The sequence below is a fragment of the Syzygium oleosum genome, unplaced genomic scaffold (genome assembly GCF_021117445.2).
Source record: "Syzygium oleosum isolate NSW1041296 unplaced genomic scaffold, Sole_v2.1 Sole_v2.08, whole genome shotgun sequence".
NCBI classification, from domain to species: domain Eukaryota; kingdom Viridiplantae; phylum Streptophyta; class Magnoliopsida; order Myrtales; family Myrtaceae; genus Syzygium; species Syzygium oleosum.
Window position 1 is genome coordinate 444,329 of NW_026607492.1, and position 22,359 is coordinate 466,687.

A 22,359-nucleotide genomic window follows, 5' to 3' on the forward strand; every position below is an offset into this window, starting at 1 on the left:
TCGGAACAAATGGCAAATGATATTTATTGTGATAGTCATTGCTGTGTAGTGTACTGGGAATACTTCCACCTTGTTTCCTGTCATCCTAAAATCTATTTTTGGTGCTGTGTCTCTTTGCCAAATACCGAGTTTCAGACACATCGCGATAGTTTTGTCTTTTACATCTATATTGCTTACAGAGCGATGGGAAAAAAGTAAAAAATGAATGAAATGCACTTTTGTCAGGAGCACCAAAGTTTTACTGTGAGCATTTTTTCTTGTTTTTGCGAGTCCAGTGGTCTTTGCAACTCTGCAGCATTCCTTGCTGAAGTTGGCCGTGGAATTTGACCCTGTGAACCATGATCTGGGGAGGGCGTAAAAAATCTATCCGGATCGACCGATTGACTGTGTTACAGAAGTTTTTAAATGTAATTTCATTGCTCACGAGCCAACACCGATTCTTCTTTAGCTCAGCATTGAGCTGGTGATAGTCACGTGTTTCTGATTTCATCCTCATCCATAAACTGAACAAGCAGGTTTGGTGAATGGAAGGGTTTCTCTGTCGTTTCTTATTATGGTTTTGGACCAAACGAAGCAAACGAGGTGGGGATGATGATGCCTGATCGGGCGTAACCATTTCTCCATCACAAGCGATCGCTGTTCTTTGTTAAGGTTTTGGCACAGTAAAAATACTTTTCCCGGTGAAGCAATGTACAAAATTCGTAAGCTTGATAAACAGTTTGTGCCTGTTATATGCACAAACGCGAAACGGGGGATAAAACTATAGTGATGAATCTTCATAACAGTGGATGAATATGGGATGAATATGGGCAAGAAGTCTTGGAGAGTCCATGAAGATTGCATCGGTGGCAATCAACAAGCACTAGCCAACTGAGAAAAGTTCATCGGAGTGACATATCTCGGCCCGCCGGTGTATAGAGTCACAGCCGCCAACTTTGAAGCGGTGTGTGTTGCGTGGTATAAATCCCAGAACAGATATTCGTGGCGCTTCAAGCAAAGACGTGCTTTCGGGTCGCATATTCCTTCAGCATTTAATGTTCCTGATCCACAGCATGCACTTTTTACATCCTCGAAGTCTGCAAAATCCAAAGAAAGGAAGATCAGCCTGTGACATCTCTTTTAAAATAATAGAATGACAGGTATAAGTCTCACTCGAAGGTCGATATTCTAAATATAATTCGATCCAATAACCAGCTGAGACAATGCTATTATTCCCGAAAAATATGCACAAAGAGTGGGTAGATTTCATTCCACCGTACTTCAGTAAATGTTTCTTTAGTTTCATTGCTTCGATTTGTAATTTCTAGCGTAACAAAAGAGGGAAAAGAAAGGTAACAATCATTGAAGCAAGATTGTCAGAGTGAGTAACATACATGGAAGAGGGTTCTCGATAACATCCATAGCCATGTCGTATGCATTCCCGAGTGAGTATTTCATGCTCTCATACTCTGAACTGAGTTTCTTCAACACGGCTCCGAGTTCCGAATGGAAAGCTAGTGCGAGTTCATTTAGGACCTCCAAACACTCCCCTGTACCACTGAGAACCCTCTGAGATGGACAACATCCTATAGGAGGCACGCTTATAATGCCAAACTTCGTCGCTCCGAGACCCAATAGATTCTGCCACATCAACAGGAGATATGACTAATGAGTGCGGCGTTGCGATATAGGCAATGTTCTTTATAAGGTTTTCAAGTTTGCACACGACATGCTTTTGTTTCAAAGTTGCCAAGACCAAAAGAGAGGGATATGAGCGTTCCAACGGATACAATTTTAGAAGAACTTAGGAAAGGAATGACTAAATAATTTTAGGAGAACTCAGAAGAACCAACATATTTAAACGAGTCCTCGAGCAAGTAGAATTTGAAAAGGATTGCCACCTTCAAGTGATTTTCATACGATGATCCTAAAGTAGCAATAAAGTCTTGCTTGGGTACTGTACTGTTCGAGTGATAGTAAAGCAAAATGTCGTTGCTGCCAATGCTGATGAAGAAGAGAGACTTCGCAAGAAAATTCCTGGTCTCAGTAGGACCCATAACGGCAGTGAGAGTATCACGAACTGTGGAGAACTGCTTTATCTGTTCTCCTAACGTTATCACGTTCCGTATCTTTTCATTCGAGGCACCAGTTACCTGGGGAAAATATTCAACAGATATATGAGGCAGAGTGGAGAAACAAGAACAGAAATGGTGGAAGGAGGATGAAAAACGGGCCTTACCCCCGTTGTGTCGAGAAGTCCTGAACCTCCTGAGGCGAAGTTTATGCCATTTAAACTGTGCCGCTTCAGGGCGTTTGTGCTATTAAGGGAGAGGAAGGGCGGTGGACTCCTCATGTGCCCCAGTAGCTTCGCTGTTAAATGGAAAACCATCAGAAATTATGACTGAGAATTTACATGATACAATGCTGACATAAATTCACTAAGATGACCATAAGCTGTTGGTGTTAGGGATCAGTGTAGCTTATGTTGTTCATTCAGACATGGTAACGTAGAAAATGAAGCCCTTCTTAGTAGGGACTGGGAAGAGAGAGATTTGATTTATCATAATGTACCGAGGAAATCGGCGCTGTTGAGGCCATTGGAGAACCTTCCGGTAGCTCTTGAATGTGGGAAGTCAATTCCATTGTGAGGGAAGTCAGCTCTTGCCTTACTGCCGGGCAAGAAATTGTTAGTGCCGACATCAGCAGTCGAGTCGCCTAACACATATACTGCAGGCTTCTCTTCACTGGCCGAGCCGCACTCCAGAGTTAGAAACATGGCGAAGAGTAATAGCACTGCCGAACCACCTTTCTTTGCCATGATCAGCTCAACAAATCTTGATTCCAATTTTTTTGTTTAAATTTCTAATCAAGAATGTACTACAAGTACTAAAATAAATAAAGAACCATGCGGAACTTAAAGATCTTCAACAATTTATCAGCAAGTTGTCAGCAAGGGACTTGGGGAATGGTACAAGAAATTGCCGGCAAGGCGGTTGCTCTCGGCAATGGGCAAATCTTCTAAGCACAACGCGTCTCATTTGGTGGATTCACCCAAATGTTTGGTTAGTGCCGGATCGAATGTAAACAAAGTCTGTCAGTCAATGACCTACTCGCTCGTCTCTTACGAATTGGTTTTACAGAGAAAGACGAGAAGCTCAATGACAAGGAACGAATACTTAACGGAAAAATGTGTTAGTAGATGATTATATAAATAATTTTGTCTTTTTCATTAATTAACAAAGGGCCTTATTTGTCTTTGGAGTTTGAGAGTCAGCTATGTCTCAGCGAGTCTCAGTCAATACTGCATATTTTTAAGTCTGGAGTTCTGTTGCATAGTCGGTGGATACGACCATTGAGTTTCAAAGAGTCCAGCCACCCCAATTAGGAACTAATCATTTCTCCAGAGAATATACGCAGCATTTGTCAAGCAAGTATTCTTCACGAAGAAAAATCCAGATATAGCAGATCAAAGGACACTATTTAACATTTCTGATTTCTCAGCATAACCGAAAATAAATTTAAGGCCTCAGGCAGTTCCGTGATCAGGCTATCGAGTATCAAGAATGGCTTCTTCAGCCGTGCTAGTTTTCAACAATTAACAAACATATCAATCTAATGCACACAAATCTTTAGGTCGCTGACAGTCCGTGAATAGTAGAGTGACGAAAAGATGATTTCACTATTGAAACTGAAAGAGTTACACACTTGTCTATTTTATTGGTTAAGCAACGGGAATTAATCGTAGAGAGCTTGTGAAACAGATTCAGTTGTTTTGCATACTTCTAATGAGTACATATTCTTCATCTTGTGCAGCATCATGTGCATAGAGGCCTTGTGCTTTCGCAGCGACTCTACCACAGAGAAGAGCATTCTTTGGAATCGGGTAGTCGTCCATCACGGACTTGGACGGTGTGTAGACTCGCAAATGGAATTGTTGCCCGAGGAATTGCCGTGCCCAGTACTCCGTCCTCATGTTCCACATTCCCACGTTACCGAGCGCTATGTAAATTGCTGTCCAAGATTTGGGATAGACCTGAAACAAGAGACTGAGTTATTCACTTCAAAGTAAAAAATGATTCTTTTTTTTTTTTATAGCTATGTTGCTTAAAGTTTTGGATATAATCTGTGTGGTGCGGCGATAAATCGCATCCTGGAGATAGTATTCATTACGGCGTGCCGGTGTTTATCGTCCACCAGCCATTCTGCAAGTTCTATATTTATACCTTTGAACCCCGTGATATTGTCTGACCAAAAAAAAAAGCCTGTGATATTTACTTAAACATGACTAAGTACTTGAAATAAAGTATTCAAGACTCTTACGCAACAATCCAGAAAGCATAGCCATTGAGATACCAACTCTGGACAATATCCTCATGATTCTCAAAGACAACCTCAACAAAGGCTCTATAGTCCATGCCCATCACGGATGTATTAAGATACATTTTCCTAGCGGTCGGACTGTCCAAGATGCTTCCGACCCTGAAGATGGCGCCGATGTTGAAGTATTCAGCCACCTCGAGGGGCGTATCCGCAGGGACAAAAGACACACTATTAACTCCATATTTCTGCTTGCCATTGATCAGAGCAGCTGAGCACACCAGCTTGATGGTCCTGGTGATGCATATCAGTCCATAGTGGTAAGAGCCTTGTGGGTTCGGTCAGGGTCCGCTCGCCGTTAGATTAGCCCCAGAAAGATAACGTGAATTACGATGAGTCAAAGCAAAGTAAAGAACGAAAAAAGATTGCCAGAAACACTCAGGATTGAATTTGGGTGACATTATTTCCTAGATTTATCAATAGTAACAAGTGTTCTAAATATTTGTTGGAGTAACATGTTTATTATGATGTGCCTTAAAACACAAGTCACTACTTATACTAGTCCTTCCCATCAAGGATATTGCTGATGTAGGCCCCATGTAAGCACTGACATGGTGTTTGATTTGATACTTCATCATTAGATGCAATGCGAGCACTAGGTTGTGGCCGTGCCACCATCTTGTCGAAGGTTAAGGAGGAGTCTGCAGATATGATGCTTTTGATTGCAACAAATGATAGCCTAAAATTCTTCAAAATGTACGATCTTGTTTACTGATGTTAGCTGTGCTTGTTGTCCGAAAGAAAGTGCTGTGATAAGAATGTACCGTAGAGCTTATATAGCTCTCTCTTTTTTACGTCATGATTTCCCTTATTAATGTCATAAATGTGTTCAATAACTCGATTCGACTAAATCTTCATGTAATGTTTGGGTTTTCCTTCTAGTTCTAACTTGCACGCAGGCTCCACAGAGGACTATGCTATTTTGAGCTGCTCTTTTCTTATTGTTCGATAGATAGACCAGAAATCTTTTCGGAAGACGGCACAGCGAAAATACATTTCCCGGTGAAGCAAAGTATAAAATTCATGAAATTGATCGGCAGATTGTGTCTAGTACATGCATGAATGCGAGAAACAAAAATAATGGGCTGAACGGGGGATACAACTATAGTGATGAACGATATATCTTCATAATAGTGGGTGAATATGGGAAAAAAGTCTTGGAGAGTCCATGAAGATTGCATCGTTGGCTTGGCAATCAACAAGCACTAGCCAACTGAGAAAAGTTCATTGGAGTGACAAATCTCGGCCCACCAGTGTCGAGAGTTACACTGTTACAGCCGCCAACTTCGAAGCGGCATGTGTTGGGTGGTATAAATCCCAGAACAAGTACTCGTGGCGCTTCAAGCAAAGACGTGCTTTTGGGTCGCATATTCCTTCTGCATTTAATGTTCCTGATCCACAGCATGCACTTTTTACGTCCTTAAAGTCTGCAAAATCCAAAGAAAGGAAGATCAGCCTGTGACATTTCTTTTGAACCAATAGAATGACAGGTATAAGTCTCACATGGAGGTCGATATTCTAAATATAATTCGATCCAATAACCAGCTGAGACAATGTTATTATTCATGCAATGTTATTATTCCTGAAAAATATGCACAAAGGGTGGATAGACTTCATTCCACTATACTTCAGTAAATGTTTCATTGATTCAAGTAGTAATTTCTCGCCTAGCACAAAAGGGAAAAGAAAGGTAACAATCATTGACGCATGATTTTCAGAGCGAGTAACATACATGGAAGAGGGTTCACGATAACATCCATGGTCATGTCGTATGCATTCCCGAGTGAGTACTTCATGCTCTCATACTCTGAACTGAGTTTCTTCAACACGGCTCCGAGTTCTGAATGGAAAGCTAGCGCGAGTTCATTTAGGACCTCCAAACACTCCCCTGTACCACTGAGAACCCTCTGAGATGGACAACATCCTATAGGAGGCACGCTTATAATGCCAAACTTCCTTGCTCCGAAAGCCATTAGATTCTGCCACATCAACAGGAGATATCACTAATCAGGGCGACGTTGAGATATAGGCAATGTTCGCTATAAGGCTTTCAAGTTTGCACATGATGTGCTATTGTTTCAAAGTTGCTAAACCTAAAAGGGAGGGATACGAGTGTTCCAATGTATACAATTTTAGAAGAACCTAGAAAAGGAATGATTAATCAATTTCAGGAGAATCTAGAAGAACCAAGAGCAAGTAGAATTTGAAAAGGATTGCCACCTTCAAGTGATTTTCATAAGCAGATCCTAAAGTGGCAATAAACTCTTGCTTGGGTACTGTACTGTTTGAGTGATAGTAAAGCAAAATATCGTTGCTGCCAATGCTGATGAAGAAGAGAGACTTCGTAAGAAACTTATTGGTCTCGGTAGGACCCATAATCGCAGTGAGAACGTCGCGGATTGTTGAGAACTGCATTATCTGTTCTCCTAACGTGATCATGTTCCGTATCTTTTTATCCATTGTAACCTGGGGAAAATATTCAACAGATATGTGAGGCAGAGTGGAGAAACAAGAAGAGAAATAGTGGAAGGAGGATGAAAAACGGGCCTTACCCCCGTTGTGTCAAGAAGTCCTGAACCTCCTGAGGCGAAGTTTTGTGCCATTTAAACTGTGTGCCACTTCAGGGCCTTTGTGCTATTAAGAGAGAGGAAGGGCGGTGGACTCCTCATGTGCCCCAGTAGCTTCGCTGTTAAATGGAAAACAATCAGAAAATATTACTCAGAATTTACATGATACAACGCTGACATAAATTCACTAAGACGAGCATAAGCTGTTGGTATTAGGGACCAGTGTAGATTATGTGGTTCATTCGGACTCAGTAACGGAGAAAATGGAGCCCTTGTCAGTAGGGACCGGCAAAGAGAGAGATTTGATTCTCATAATGTACCGAGGAAATCGGCACTGTTGAGGCCATTGGAGAACCTTCCGGTGGCTCTTGAATGCGGGAAGTCAATTCCATTGTGAGGGAAGTTGGCTCTTGCATTACTGCTGGGCAAGAAACTGTTAGTCCTGACATCAGCAGTGGAGTTGCCTAATACAAATACTGCAGGCTTCTCTTCACTGGCCGAGCCACACTCCAGAGTTAGAAACACGGCGAAGCGTAACAGCACTGCAGAATTAGAAACACGGCGAAGAGTAAAAGTACTGCAGAACCACCTTTCTTTGCCATGATCAGTTAAACAAATCTTGAAGCCAATTTTTCTTTTTGAATTTCTACTCAAGAATGTACTACAAGTAATAAAATTAATAAAGAACCATGCAGAACTTGAAGATCTTCAACATTTATAAGCAAGTTATAAGCAAGAGATTTGGGGAATGATACGAGAAAGTGCCGGTAAGGTCGTTCTCAGCAGGGGCAAATCTTCTAAACACAACACATGTCAATGGGCGGATTCACCCAAATGCATGACTCGTGCCGGATCGAATGTAAATCAGTTAATGACCTTGCCACCCTTCGTCTCTTATGAATTGGTTTTACCGAGAAAGATGAGGAGCTCAGTGACAAGGAAGAAGTACTTCTAGCGCGTTAGTAGATGATTATATAAATGACTTTGTCATTGTCATTAATTAACAAGGGGCCTAATTTGTCTTTGGAGTTTGAGAGTTAGCTTTGTCTCAGTGAGACTCAGTCAATACCGCATATTTTTAAGTCTGGAGATCTGTTGCATAGTCAGTGGATTCGGCCATTGAGTTTCCGAGAGTCCAGCCAAAACCCAATAAGGAACTCATTATTTCTCCAGAGGATACAAGCAGCATTTATCAAGCAAGTATTCTTCACGAAGAAAATTCCAGATATAGCAGATCAAAGGACACTATGTAACATTCCTGAGTTCTCAGCATCTTCGAAAATACTGTTAAGGCCTCGGTCAGTTCTGTAATCAGGCTATCAAGTATCAAGAACGGCTTCTTCAGCCGCGCTAGTTCATTTCAACAATCAACATACATATCAATCTAATGTACACAAATCTTTCGGTCGCCGACAGTCCATGAATAGTCAAGTGAAGAAAAGAACGAATATCGAAACTGAAAGAACCACACACTTGTCTAGCTTATTGGTTAAGCAACAGGAATTAATCGTACAGTGCTTGTGAAACAGATTCAGTTTTTTGAGACAAAGAATTGAACCCCGAGTTAGGGTTGTTTCATGGTTACTTCTCATAGATATATATTCTTCATCCTCGTGCAGCATCCTGTTCATACAGGCCTCGTGCTTTTGCCACGAGCCCTGCCACAGAAAAGAGCGTTCTTTGGTATCGGGTACTCGTCCCTCAAGGACTTGGACGGTGTGTAGACTCGCAAATAGAATTGTTCCCCGAGGTATTGCCGCGCCCAGTACTCCGTCCTCATGTTCCACATTCCCACGTTATCGAGCGCTATGTAAATTGCTGTCCATGATTTGGGATAAACCTGCAACAAGAGATTGAGTCATTCACTTCAAAGTCGAAGTATCGTGATTCTTTCTTTTTATAGCTATGTTACTTGGAGTTCTGGATATAACCTGTGTGGTGCAGCGAGAAATCGCGTCCCGGAGATTGTATTCATTACGACGCGCCGGTGTCCATTGTCCACCATTCATTCTGCAAGTTCAATATTTGTACCTCTGATTCCTGTGATATTGCGTAAACATGACTAAGTACTTGAAATTAAGTATTCAAGACTCTTACCCAACAACCCAGAAAGCATAGCCATTGAGATGCCAACTCTGGACAATATCCTCATGATTCTCAAAGACAACCTCGACAAAGGCTCTATAGTCCACGCCCATCACCGATGTGTCGAGATACATTTTCCTGGCGGTCGGACCGTCCGGGATGCTTCCGACCGTGAAGACTCCACCGATGTTGAAGTAGTCAGCCAGCTTGAGGGGCGTATCGGCGGGGACAAAAGATACGCTGTTGACTCCATATCGCTGCTTGCCATTGATCAGACCAGCTGAGCTCACCAGCTTGATGGTCCTGGTGATGTTTATCAGTCCATAGTGGTAAGAGCCTTGCGGGTTTGGCCGCGGTCCGCTTGCCGTCAGATTAGTCCTAGAAAGATAACGTGAATTACGACGAGTCAAAGCAAAGTAAATGACGAAAAAAAGAATGCCAGAAACACTCGGATTGAATTTGGGTGAAATTATTTCCTAGATTTATCAATAGTAACAAGTGTTCTTAAATATTTGTTGGAATACCATGTTCATTAATTAGGATATGCCTTAAATCACGAGTCACTACTTATACTAGTCCTTCCCATCAAGGATAATGCTGACGTAGGCCCCGCGTAGTGCTGATGTGGCGTCCAATTCGATGCTTCATCATTAGATGCAATGCGAGCACTAGGTGGTGGCCGTGCCACCATCTCGTTGAAAAATTGATCAGATTTTCATATGATAAAGTGCCTCATTAGTGAAAAATTAACTTTCAGCACAATTAAAATCGAATGACCTAATTGCGAATGATAAAAAATAAAATGGACGTGGGGCATTTGTTTCTTTACCTAATGGTACGGGCCTGGTTGAGGGACCAGTCGATTTCGGTCGTAGGCCCACCAGGGACGGGCCCGGACACGGGGCGGCCTGAGTTGGCGTAGCGGAGGAGGGCGGGGGAGGTGAGGACCTTGCTCGTGAACCGTGTCGAGACGGCAATGTAGTAGTCCCGAGCCGGCTGGTCCGCAGTGACGAGGACGGAGTAGGACTGGCCGACGTGGACGTCCAGGGAGGAGTAGGTGGTCTGCATGGTGTGGGTGCCCTCCACCTCCACCAGCTTCATCTTGTGCCCTTGGATCCGGAAGTTCAGCGTGTTCTGGAGCCCCACGTTCGATATGCGCAGCCTATACGTCTTTCCTGCATTCATACACTAAAATTACATAGGCGAATTTCGTATACTACAATGTACATCACTACGAGTACATGATCATCATCGTACTTTCGTTGGTATAATGTTCTTTTTGATAATTTAATAAAATTAAATAGAAATTGATATCGCTTGGAACTTTGTAGAAGATTGAAGGGCATGATTAGTAATCATAGATGATTGTACCTTGCTCAACCGTGAAGGAAGAACCGTTGGGTCCACGACCATTGATGAGAATGCCGTCTGGGAAATAAAGCCTATGGCCACGGTCCAAAATGGCCTTCAAACTCTGGAACAAAAAAAAAATGGAAAACGAATTGCTAAATCAACAATTTTTCTCACTAATATCAATGTAAAAACACTAATTTTTTAATTAATTACCGTGTGATTAGCCTTGTACCAATCTCCGATGAGGACGGTGTAATCACCAGCGGGGTCGTCGAACGGGACGGGGATCATCGGCCTGCTGAGGATCCTGATGCCTCCGAAACCTCCGGCCGCCTTGTGGAAGGCCAGGGACGGGAAATAGAAGAAGCTGCCAATCTGGTCTTTTACTTGTAAGATGTAGGTGAAGTTCTTCCCCGGAGGGATCCGGCATGTGGTTCCTTGTACTCCATCCACGAACGAGTTCTTCCTCTGCTGGATTCCGTTCCTGTCGATATTCATTTTCACCGCGTTAAATTCGGTCGAATAAGTTGAAAGAATCGTGCGAATAATCAAACTCATGGCTAGCTTGTCACATCAATGCTTCATTTACCTCGTATAGGTCGAACTCTTGTCCTGTACTAGTAGCCCATCTACCTATTCCATGTACTGTTATGATTCAGGAATCTAGATCCATTCAAGACGCATTCGATATATCATCTCGTTAAGTTATATACATTATTAACTAGAGTACGAGGATGGGTCGTCTTTGTTCATATCTTGAAGTATACGCACAACACAGAAAAATGTACTGTTACATTGCTCATTTTGTCGTTCTAGTGTAGACGTTTGTCAAGTAAAACGGCCAAGATCTTAGTCAGCTGGAGAAAAATATGTGTTCACAATGTATTCAGACCGACCATCAGCTCGCGTTCGAATTCATGCTCACACAAAAGATCATCATCTCGTCATCGCACTAAGCCGGGAAAAAAAGAAAATGAAAGCTGATGAGCGATGGGATCAACATTCATCTTCTTGTCCATCTTTAATGGAAACCCAGATCCTACAAAGCGAATTCTTAGACTGAGTTTGACTCACCATGTCAAGAGAAAAGGCTCGGGCAAGCTGTTGTGCACGTTGATGATGAGATTGTTATTGGTGACCGAGTATATGTCGGGCCCTGGGAACTGCCCGTTTATCAGAATCCCCTGCAGCAGCACATCAAACGATAGTCATGGTTTGTTTCTCCCCCATGGACGTAAAAAAGAATTGCAAGAAAACCCTAGGCGAAGACGATATGTTGTCCAAGAACCTGTTGGCGAACGCCGAGAGGATAAATGTCGCCGTAGGTAACGTTCCAGTCGAAGAACCTGTAGGGATCCTCGGCAGTTACAGCACCCATGCCCAGCACGAGGAGGAAGACGGCAAGAACTTGCCATTTGTAATAACCCCCCGTTAACTTCATCCTTTACAGCAACCCAGCGATCCAAAGATGGGAACGGGCCGAAGACAAACTGTTCTATGCGCAAAGAACGACGACAGAGAATCAAGATTTAAGGAGGAGACTGTAGAGAGACGAAAGTGGTCACAGAACGAGACGACTTAACGTGGGCTTCTGCATTAGCAGCAGTAACGGAAGGAAGGACGCACTTACAAGTGCGGCACAACAGCAACAGACAAGAGGGAGCGAGGGGAATGTTATCAAGAATCAGGTAAACATCAAAGCGAAAGTAACCCTCGCTTTTAAACCTCTCCCAGGTGGGTCTTGTCTTTTATAATAAGTTGGCAACTGGAAGCAGACTCCAAGTCAAGAACCAACCAAACGCGTACCCTAACGCTCTTTCTTTCTCTCCAGAGCTTAGCTTAGCTTGCATGTAGCTGGACGCGAGCGAGCATGCCCGTGATTTCTGACGCGACGCACGGAATGCCCATGTGTTGCTTCTCGCTTTGTCTTTAACTTGTGAAACGGGGGGGGGGGGGGTGGATCGCCCGTTCGTCAACGGCCGTGATCGGCTCTCCCGGTGGGGCCCCGTGCCAGGTGTTCGACGGCCGTGACGGGGGAGGTAGTGGGGGAGGTGGCGGTGGTGACCGCGACGGCTCGAACCGGTCAAACATTAAACGCGGTCGTGCCTCTTTTTCAAGTCATGATCCAGAAGAGGAAGGCGCCAGCGATAAGGAAAGGAATCGATGTCGATGATTTCGACAAATGCGTGTTGTCTGAAACGCCGCCCTCTCGAAGGACAGCGTGTTCCGATGTCATTTTGTTAACTGATCAGTCGATTGATTAAGGCACTGATTTTGACCAAATTGAAAGATTAGATCAGATCGCGAGGTTGTCGTTTTCGTGGGAACGAGCCGAATCGGAAAGTTCCTGGGTCCTCTGCAAATTGCGCTTAGAGCACCCGCGTGAAAGGCGCTTCGGCTTTAATTTATCCTCCACTTGTCCCGTCGTGGAAGGCAAGCCGCTTTTCGAAAATTGAACAAAGGGACATAAGAAAAGAATTGAGGCATGTTTGGTAATTCTGTATACAATCATTCCGAAGAATATCATATCATTAAAGCACACCTAAGATTAATGTGAGGCAGAAAGGTGCCTCGTACACTAATAAATCTACAATATTATACTAGAACAGAAATTACTATTAGTGCATCCAATTCGTGTTAACTCTGAAATGGGTGCGATATCCGAACAAATGTGTTTCTACAAAAACGGGGGTGAGATATCTTTCACCGAAAAGTTGATTCTGGATCTTTATGGAGAATGCATCTGTGTTGATCTTGAACAGGAAATTGGGAGTAAATAGAAAAAAACGTACTTTGGAATTAATGGTACTAAAATAGTAAAGATGGGAAGGAGATGAGAAGATGATAATAAATTTCATTAATTCAAGTGTTTGGAAAGAAGATTCATTGTGGGCATTTCGCACAAATAGTTACCATTCTAAATACAATTACAGTTGCACATTTCCTGAGATTCTTGACATGCTTTTTGTATGTTGATAATCATTATCCAGACGAAATTACAACTTCTGAGGCCGCTAAGATACTCGACCGTCATCTCGGCACCTGATGCCTCCATCTACATCCTTGATCACCGCATTCTCCTTCTTCATATCCAGCACTCGGCAAAATTTACAGTAATTGATCGTTCCACAAGCTTTGTTGCTCGGCCAAGACATTCGTCGATTACCCCTCCTCGCTGTCGATGACTTTTCAGCATAGTTGTCGATTTTTATACTTCCCTCGAGCTCATCGATCCACAACAATATTTAACTAACTGATCAAGTCTCATTACTTGTCGATTATAAAGAGTTGGCTACTTTTAACTGTAAACAAAATGAAACGAAGAACTTCTCCGATTCTTTTCCTTTTCTATTCTAAAGACGATTCGAGGGCCTTGATGGTGCGATCTTTCTCAATCGTGTGAATTATGATGATCTATTGCCGAGGTCTTGATAACCCTCACCCTAGAGGTCTTCGTGTGCTCGAAATTTTTTAATCTTCAAGAACGTCTTGATATAAAACTACGCACTCTTCAATATCTACAAAATGAATAGAGGGGTCTACAAATCAAATTTTTGATCTTCAAGCTTCCTTTTTTTTAGTTTCATTTGCATAAACTTAGTCAGCTAGCTTAGAAGGAGCGTCAATTTCACGCAGAAAAGCCAAAATCTACGGTCTACATTCGTAACAATTCAAAAGTTCACATAATATGAAAACCAAACCAACTCCAGCTTCTAAAAAATAAGCTACTTCCTACATTAATGGTAAAGTAATTAAAAGAATTAATAACTTATGCAATGTGATTTCGTAGTTTAAAGTTGGAATCTAACCAAATTACAATCCCCTTTTTCCAAAAAAGTATTCTCGAATCGAACCGAACCACCAAAAATAGTTTGGTTTGATTTAACGGTTTGAACCGTTTTTTGCTCACCCCTACATGAAACGTTGACCTAGAAATATCGCACCAAATAAGGTCAGAGTCCGATCTCACGAAAATGCTTGAAAGGGATCGATCCGCTATTAATTATCACGAGCGAGAACCAAATTTTTTAGGAAATTTTGTTAAGATCCTTCTAGTTTCGTACAATATATCCAATGAGATTGACAAGCGAGTCGGATGGTCTGTGCGGTGGTCCTATGTCCATTTTATCCAATGTCGTTTTGGGCTTATTACCCATAAAAAAAAAAATGGAACCGATTCGGGCTTTTCAAGTCAATACGTCCGCTGGCATCATGCTTTCTGGACCATCGTTTCAGGGAAAGAGGAGTCAACGTCGAAGTCAAACGATCGCGCGGCCACAATTCACCGTCACAAACCACCACCGAAAAAGGCAAAAATAAAAATAAAAATAAAAATAATAATCACATGGCTAAGAATTCAGCAAAAATAATTACGTGCAATCTATTGGATTTTCTCGGATTGGATGGGGCTACCTTATCTTCAACCTGTGTTGACACCGCACATGACGTGGCGCTGCCTCCACTCCACTCTAATCCCACGCCCCTCGCCACCACCCGCCACCACCGCTCTCCGCCTCCCTCCTCCTCCTCCTCCATGGACGCTCTCTTCATCAACTCCTCTCTGTCTCGCCTCAAGCTCGCCCCTAAGCCATCCCTCCTTCCTCCTTTTTCTCACTCTCTCTCCCTGAAACCCACCGCCGGACCCAGCTTCGCCACCACCGTCGCCTTCGCCGTGCAAAACCAGGAGACCCAGAAGCCCCCCGCCTTCTTCCAAGACCAGAACGTCACCGGCGGCGACGAGGACGAGTCCTACGGCGAGGTCGACAAGATCATCGGCAGCCGCCGCGCCGTCGCGGACGGCGGGCCGGTCATGGAGTACCTGATCCAGTGGAAGGACGGCCACGACCCTTCGTGGGTCCCCTCCGCCGCCATCGCCGCCGACGTCGTCGCCGAGTACGAGTCCCCCTGGTGGACGGCCGCCAAGAAGGCGGACGAGTCCGCCCTCCGCGGCCTCCTCGAGGCCGACGGCGACTTCCGCGACGTCGACGCCGTGGACGCCGACGGCCGGACCGCCCTCCTCTTCGTGTCGGGCCTCGGCTCGGAGCCCTGCGTGCGGCTCCTCGCCGAGGCCGGCGCCGACCTCGACCTCCGCGACGGCAGCGGCGGACTGACCGCGCTCCACATGGCGGCCGGCTACGTGAGGCCCGGGGTGGTGAAGCTGCTGGTGGAGCTGGCCGCCGAGCCGGAGGCCGAGGACGACCGGGGCCGCACGCCGCTGGACCTGGCGCGGGAGGTCCTCAAGGCGACCCCGACGGTGCAGTTCGCGAGGCGGCTGGGGCTGGAAGGGGTGATCCGGGAGCTGGAGGGCGCGGTGTTCGAGTACGCGGAGGTGCAGGAGATCATGGAGAGGAGGGGGAAGGGGGAGAACGTGGAGTATCTGGTGAAGTGGAAGGACGGCGGGGAGAACGAGTGGGTGAACGCCAGGTTCGTGGCAGAGGACCTGGCGAGGGACTACGAGGCGGGGCTGGAGTACGCGGTGGCGGAGGCCGTGGTGGGGAAGCGCGCCGGGGACGACGGCGGGACGGAGTACCTGGTGAAGTGGGCGGACATGGAGGACGCCACGTGGGAGCCGGAGGAGAACGTGGACCCCGAGCTCGTGGCGGAGTTCGCGGCGGCCCAAGGAGGAGGGAATGGGAGTGGGCCCAGTTGAGGGGGAAGTTTGGGCCCAAATCGGATTTGGATTTGGGTCCGATTCTTTGTTCCTTTTTTTGGCATTTTGGAGTTTGATTTTGTGTCGTGCAGAAGACGAATGTTTCTCCCAACTCTGATTGAAAAGTTACTCGTCACGATGAAAAAGTCACTGAAACTTGAAACGCAGTCACTTGATGTATGAGCGTGAGATGGTCTCCCAATTCTAATCGGTACGTTCGAGGCTCAAAACCCGATTCGTCGCGATGTTCCGATCCATGCGCGCGACGCTCGATTGGTCTAATTTTATCGCCCGCACCCAGCTCATGAAATTAACGTCGTCCCAGCCTGAGTTACGACCCCACCATGACCCAAGGGAAGAGGAAAACAGAAGGCTATGATGGGCGAGTTCACGTGGACAAAACGTCTCAGTTCCCCTATTTATGAGGCACTTTCATTGACTCTTCTCGGCACGCATGCACTTTTCCACCTCTCATCGCGCCACCGGAATCGGAGGTTGCTACTTCGATTCTTGTCGCGGTTTGTTTGCTTTGACCAATGGTGCATCTAATATGCAGTTCAATAGAGCATTAAAAAGCTTGAAAATGATGCAAATAAAAAACAAGTGTAGTGGTTTGGGAGGTTCAAACTCGTCACTTGACCCTGATACCGTGATAAGTATTTGTTTAATTAGTAGATGAGAAATGTACATGTAAGGTTAAGATAGATATGGTACACAAGAAAAAAGAAAAGAAAGGTGGGACGGTATTAACACCTCCCTCTCGCGGGAATGATAATAAAAGAACATAGAGAATTGGATGCTGAGAAATAATGTAACAAAATTAAACTGTACAATAAGCACAAGCATGGATATTTCGACATGTATCTTGTATCATCTACAATATAAAAAATCGCAATTGATTATTTTCACGACTTGTTTTAATAATCAAGGGTATGGGTATGGAGGCTCGGTCATCAGGACATTCGTGGAATATCTCGTAAGTCCCATAAATAAGTTAAGTCTAGATCTTTTGTCTTTTGTAGATGACCTTGACTCGAAACAGTTTGCACACAATTAGTGAGATTCTATCGATTGACTTCCGGATACTAAGCCTAAATGCCTTCAATGTCTCGACCAACTAAAATTGTCGAAAGATGATACGACGTAAAATTTTCATATTCCAACTGATGAAAGCAAATCCTAGATATCGGACCAAAAAAGAAATCCTAGATAATTTTGAGAATTTTCAGTGTTCATAGGTGAGGTATTAAAAAATAATTTCATGAGGGTCCTATACATGGTTAGTTGGTTACTGCATTGCATTGGAAACTTCAAAGTTTCCTTAATTATCGTACAATGGCCCCTAGACACTCATTAAGAAATTTCTTTTCATAATAAACTTCGTAATTAAAACTAAGGCTACGTAGCCAACATAAAAGTCAAGATGGGATAAGGCCAGATATAAAAGGGATATAACTCGGATATCTCATGTGAGGCTGAGATAAAGATAGATATGATTTCTTATATTCATAGTAGAAAAAGTTATTTTTTCTGGAATAACAAATTTCTTAAGTTAATAAAGTTAAAATAATAGTGAAATATAAATATTATTTAGATCTTAATATAGAAAAATAAAATTCAAAATAACAAAACAACAACTAAAATGATCTTTCTTATTCTTGAAGAATGAGAGATAAAGAGATTTCTATGTGAACTCCGCCCTCTTATTCTCCTCCTTTGTAGTTCTGATTCACATTGAAACTCGACGACTCATTCGTAGCTATTTGGCTCAGTCGACACTCTAAGAAAACGATGAGAGAGTCAAAGTAGGGGTGAGCAACTTGGACCATCCAAACTGGGACCGGACTGGACCGATGGGTTCGGTTCGGTTCTCGGGACTATCGGTCCGGTTCCTGGTTCCTAAAAGCGGAATCGATTTTCGGACGGTCCGATTCCCGGTTCCAAGGGGGAACTGGACCGGACCAGACCGACTATTTAATATATATTTTTGTTATTTTTTTCTTTAAAAAAATTAATAAAATGTGAACTAAACTCTAAGTGAATTTCATTATCATAAATTCATTGATAAAAATTAGTAAAATGTGAATTAAACCCTAAGTGAACTTCATTGACATTCACAAACCTTAAGCGTTTAACCAAAAAAAAAAAAAACTAAACTCTAAGTGACCGATTCCATTGGAACGGACCGGCGGTCCAGTCCGGTTCCCGGTCTTAGAACCAACCGGTCCGGTCCGCGGTTCCCAAAATTGGGAACCGGTTCTCTTGGTTCTCGGTTCCACCTTGGAGCCGGACCGGACCGGGAACCGATCACCCCTAAGTCAAAGTCCCTTCTCCTTCACAGCTCTTTGGTTTAACGTCGAAATTTCACGAAAGCGATAAGAGAGCCAAAGTACTATATTTTTTGGAACCGTGAAGTGGATGATCGTGCATTCTCTCTCTTACCAGATTTGGCATTTGCCAGCTGATCTATCTCATTGATGTCGTTGTAGCTTGTTTACATTTATTATCATGGTCGAACTTGTGGCTCTAGAATGCTGCAATTTAGTGGTTTCTTTAGTAGAGAATTAAAGAGATTCTTAGTATAGGCGGACACACCCTTCTCTCGTACGATGAAATTGGAAAGACATCCATAGGAAATGCGTAACCCGTGTTTGGGGGGGAACATGTTTCTGACTTTAACAAAAGTTATCGATGAAACTAACGACTAACAAGAGACCAGGGTCAACTCGTTTCAATAAATCTATGATCTCTTTACAGTAAACGAAATTGTCATAATTCAATATTCAGTGCCCTTAATTTCTCGAAATCACATTTTCGCCCCACCCAATTATTTCCCATTTCTCCCTCGCCACGGCGACCAGTCAGTGTCACTTCCTCTCTTGAAATCACCCCTCCCTCCAAAAAAAAAAAAAAAAAGGACCAAATCCATCACCTTCTTCAGCGATTCTCTCTCGCTTCGCACTCGCAGACCCGCCCCCCGAAAACCCCTTCTCCTCCCTCCCTCCCTCTCCGGCTCCGCCCGCCGCGCCGCCCGCCATGCCTCTCGCAATCCACGCCAAGTCGGACTCGGAGGTGACGAGCATCGACGCCGCCTCGTCGCCGCCGCGGTCCCCGCGCCGGCCCCTCTACTACGTCCAGAGCCCCTCCAACCACGACGCCGAGAAGATGTCCTACGGGTCCAGCCCCGCGGGGTCCCCGTCCCACCCCTACTACCACTGCTCCCCCATCCACCACTCCCGCGAGTCCTCCACCTCCCGCTTCTCCGCCTCCCTCAAGAACGCCAACCCCCGCCACCTCTACGGCGGCGCGTGGCGGAAGCTCCACCGCGGCCAGGGGACCGACGACGACGACGGGGACGCGGACGAGGAGGATCAGGAGGGCGGCCGGGGCTCCTCCTCCCCCGCATGGCGCGGCGCGAGGCTCTACGCCTGCATCGTCCTGCTGTTCTTCTTGCTCTTCACGGCGTTCTCGCTGATTCTGTGGGGCGCCAGCAAGAGTTACAGGCCCGAGATCCTCGTCAAGGTAAATGCATAGCGTTGCGTTTTGAGTTCTGCGTAGAGTTTTTGGGGTGCGGGGGACTGAGTGAGTCGGCGGATCGGTGGCTGACTCGGCGGGTCGACTCGCTCTGCCGGGCTCGGGCTCGGGCTCGGGGCTAGGCATTGACGCGGAGGAGGATAGCGAAATATTCTTTCCGTTTTTGATCGCATTGATGAATCGTCTTTAACTCGCTGTTTATTGCAAACGAGGAAAGTTACTGCCGCTTTTGGCCCCCAAAAGCAGTATGAACCGATTTTTATTTTCCTTTACAAGTTTTTGGATTAAAATTTCCCATAAAAATATTTTTTTCCAAAAATTTTGCTAAGAAGTGCCTCCGGATAAAATTTGGATTTTTTCAAGATGTTTGATTACATTTTACGTCGATTTTCTTAAACGAGAATTATATATATATTTTTATGTCGATTGGATGATGTGGGGGCAGAACGTGGTGTTCGAGAGCTTCAACGTGCAGGCGGGGATCGACCCGAGCGGGGTGACCACAGACATGCTGACGCTGAATTCGACGGTCAGGATCGTGTACCGGAACCCCGCGACATTCTTCGGCGTCCACGTCACCTCCTCCCCGCTCGACCTCCACTACTTCCAGCTCCACGTCGCCTCCGGACAGGTAAGCAAACCCCGAATCTCTCCGTCTCTCGTAGAATGTGGTGTCCGTCTCAAGGGTAGCATGGTCAATTCTTTCGGTCGCAAGGGTAGCGCGGTCGTTTCACCCCTGTCGTCCCTCGTGTCGCGCGACATTAGGAAATCGAAAAAGTGTCTTAGGGCCGGAAACGAGGGGTCGTTTCTTGACTTGTTGGTATCAGTATCAGTGGGTCGTACGAAAAAAAGCTGCAAATTTCGGACCAATCATGTCATTTTTAAATTCGTCGAAAGGAGAAAATTTCGAAAATTGGGAAAACCGAAAAGCATGGGGTCTCTGGTCTCTCTACCCTCTGTGCTGTCCTGCACTTTCTGCAGCTATATTCAATACGAAGCGCCTGAGCTAGCCGTTGGATTCCTTTGAGCGGCTTTGCTTTTTGCTTCGTGCGCCACCGTTGGTTGATCCGGTTGATTTGTTATCGGTTGGCTTATCCAATGAGCCACCCCTTTTTTTGGTTGGTCCAGCGGTTTAGAAATGACCGTCAGCCAGGGTCGGGTCGGGGCGGGCCAAATATGGATTGTAAAACCTTTGCTCCGGTCTGCTCATTTACCTCTTGGGTCTGGCGGGTCACTCGCATCGACCCGCCAGTCGAATTACCTCTAGGGGGGACCCTCGGGTCGGACGGTCTATAATTGGGACCTGCTTTACGACTTCGTAGCCCCTTTTTCTGGGCCTGCCCGGTTGTTCTTGGGCCCATTTGGCTTGGGTTGGCCTGTGGGCGGGCAAGCCCTTGGTCGGGTCTAGATGCCGTACAGACATGACTGCATGGTGCTAGTATAAAAAAATGTTCTCGTTCTTTAGACAATGGAGAGAAGGGGTCTCGAGCAAAACGATAAGTAGTCGTTTGTTTTAAAAAGTTCAATTGGTAGACTTTAGATAGAATGACAAGGTTTACATTTTTTCATCTCAACTAAGTAGGTTTGTGCAAATGTAGTTGCTTCTTGCTTCCCCTTAATTGAATGCCAAGACATGTGCGCTTTCATGGTTTTTTTTAACAAGGCATTAGTATCATCTACTTCTTCATTTTCTATGCGCACAATGCCATTACATGCACATTTCAGACTTGCAAAATGATAGGTGTGACAATGCTCATATACCTTACGAAGTGATTGATTATTTTTTTTCTTGTGAAACTAGGCAACGTCATTTTCAGTTTGGCTTAGCCAATATATGTGATAATATTATAAAACTTAAAGCACCTTATTAATGCGGTTGAGTCGGCGAGGTTAATAAGATATTCAAGTTCTCTTGCATCCCATCATTCAATCACCTATACGAGTATGGGTTGCAAATTCTGTAGTGGCAATTTGATTACATAAGGCATCTTCTTCCTTTGCACGTCGTCTATATGAAACTCATGTAAGAATCTGAATGCTTTGAGCTGTGAGAGGGACAAGAAGTCAGCGAGCTTTCGTTTCTTTCCATTTCCCTATTTACACCATTATGGTTATGCGAGCTTTTACGTGGTCTTGATTTATCTGCAATAAATGTGAAAAAACTATAGATGAAGAAGTTCTATCAGTCAAGGAAGAGCCAGCGCCCAGTGGTGACGGTGGTGACAGGGTATCAGGTTCCCCTTTATGGCGGGATCTCAGCCCTCAGCATGGCCAGAGAGCACCGTGAGAAAGTAGCCGTGCCATTGAACCTGACATTCGTGATGAGGTCGAGGGCATATATCTTGGGGAAGTTGGTGAAGTCCACGTTTTATAGGAGAATCAGATGTTCTGTCACCTTAAGAGGCAACCAACTTGGCAAGCGTCAGAAATTGACTGATTTTTGTACCTATCACTGATGATTTGTATCAATCACCGAAATATACAGTCCTACGTTCACAAGCAAATGAGCAACAGATTTTGCCTCTTCAGCACAAAAAGGGAAAGTTTAATGCGTTGTAGAGTTTACGTGGTCATTCTAAAAGTACAATATCGATTGCAGTTCTTATATTTGATGTTCTTACCACATGTTTTTGGGACAAATTGTAGCAAACAAGCTCAATGTATCTTGCCAGCCAGCTATTGCGCTTCAAATGATTCTTGCTGTGAGTATGAGCTATGCTGTCTGCTAGTGCGAGATATGTTTTCTTCTTTGTTGTCTCTCATACATGGATAGGATTTTCGTGAACACTTTTTCATGCTTTGTGTTGATAGCAC

General features: G+C 44.6%; 4 protein-coding genes and 1 pseudogene across 4 annotated transcripts; 2 read left to right on the top strand and 3 right to left on the bottom strand.

The window, feature by feature from the left end:
- Window positions 1-852: 852 nt before the first annotated feature.
- LOC115672493 (GDSL esterase/lipase At5g55050-like) lies at window positions 853-2,797 on the bottom strand. The gene is made up of 5 exons (XM_056313863.1): window positions 2,551-2,797; window positions 2,219-2,349; window positions 1,833-2,132; window positions 1,374-1,620; window positions 853-1,076 (listed from the first exon to the last, which is right to left on the bottom strand). The coding sequence occupies exons 1-5, from the start codon at window positions 2,795-2,797 to the stop codon at window positions 853-855; spliced, it is 1,149 nt and encodes a 382-aa protein (XP_056169838.1).
- A 2,599-nt stretch (window positions 2,798-5,396) lies between these two features.
- Window positions 5,397-7,525, bottom strand: LOC115672492 (GDSL esterase/lipase At5g55050-like; annotated as a pseudogene).
- A 722-nt stretch (window positions 7,526-8,247) lies between these two features.
- LOC115672599 (L-ascorbate oxidase homolog) lies at window positions 8,248-12,171 on the bottom strand. The gene is made up of 8 exons (XM_030594440.2): window positions 11,650-12,171; window positions 11,436-11,545; window positions 10,575-10,845; window positions 10,380-10,482; window positions 9,838-10,183; window positions 9,021-9,386; window positions 8,855-8,933; window positions 8,248-8,763 (listed from the first exon to the last, which is right to left on the bottom strand). Exons 1-8 carry the CDS (start codon window positions 11,800-11,802, stop codon window positions 8,551-8,553), a joined length of 1,641 nt encoding a protein of 546 aa, XP_030450300.2. The 5' UTR covers window positions 11,803-12,171; the 3' UTR covers window positions 8,248-8,550.
- A 2,514-nt stretch (window positions 12,172-14,685) lies between these two features.
- On the top strand, window positions 14,686-16,191 carry LOC115672600 (signal recognition particle 43 kDa protein, chloroplastic). The gene has a single exon (XM_030594443.2). The coding sequence runs from the start codon at window positions 14,707-14,709 to the stop codon at window positions 16,009-16,011; it is 1,305 nt and encodes a 434-aa protein (XP_030450303.1). The 5' UTR covers window positions 14,686-14,706; the 3' UTR covers window positions 16,012-16,191.
- Window positions 16,192-18,920: 2,729 nt separating this feature from the next.
- LOC115672455 (uncharacterized) lies at window positions 18,921-22,254 on the top strand. The gene is made up of 3 exons (XM_030594264.2): window positions 18,921-19,533; window positions 19,991-20,176; window positions 21,714-22,254. The coding sequence occupies exons 1-3, from the start codon at window positions 19,048-19,050 to the stop codon at window positions 21,999-22,001; spliced, it is 960 nt and encodes a 319-aa protein (XP_030450124.2). The 5' UTR covers window positions 18,921-19,047; the 3' UTR covers window positions 22,002-22,254.
- Window positions 22,255-22,359: the final 105 nt, after the last annotated feature.

Excerpts from the sequence above, each read along its gene's own strand:
- LOC115672493 (XM_056313863.1), bottom strand. The coding sequence starts at position 2,797 with ATGGCAAAGAAAGGTGGTTCGGCAGTGCTATTACTCTTCGCCATGTTT. Across the intron at positions 2,133-2,218 it reads GACTTCTCGACACAACGGGG|GTAACTGGTGCCTCGAATGA; the intron begins GTAAGGCCCGTT and ends TATTTTCCCCAG. Across the intron at positions 1,621-1,832 it reads TCGAGGACTCGTTTAAATAT|AATCTATTGGGTCTCGGAGC; the intron begins GTTGGTTCTTCT and ends TTGATGTGGCAG.
- LOC115672599 (XM_030594440.2), bottom strand. The coding sequence starts at position 11,802 with ATGAAGTTAACGGGGGGTTATTACAAATGGCAAGTTCTTGCCGTCTTC. Across the intron at positions 11,546-11,649 it reads CTCTCGGCGTTCGCCAACAG|GGGATTCTGATAAACGGGCA; the intron begins GTTCTTGGACAA and ends GTGCTGCTGCAG. Across the intron at positions 10,184-10,379 it reads TTCCTTCACGGTTGAGCAAG|GAAAGACGTATAGGCTGCGC; the intron begins GTACAATCATCT and ends GTATGAATGCAG.
- LOC115672600 (XM_030594443.2), top strand. The coding sequence starts at position 14,707 with ATGGCTAAGAATTCAGCAAAAATAATTACGTGCAATCTATTGGATTTT.
- LOC115672455 (XM_030594264.2), top strand. The coding sequence starts at position 19,048 with ATGCCTCTCGCAATCCACGCCAAGTCGGACTCGGAGGTGACGAGCATC. Across the intron at positions 19,534-19,990 it reads GGCCCGAGATCCTCGTCAAG|AACGTGGTGTTCGAGAGCTT; the intron begins GTAAATGCATAG and ends ATGTGGGGGCAG. Across the intron at positions 20,177-21,713 it reads TCCACGTCGCCTCCGGACAG|ATGAAGAAGTTCTATCAGTC; the intron begins GTAAGCAAACCC and ends AAAAAACTATAG.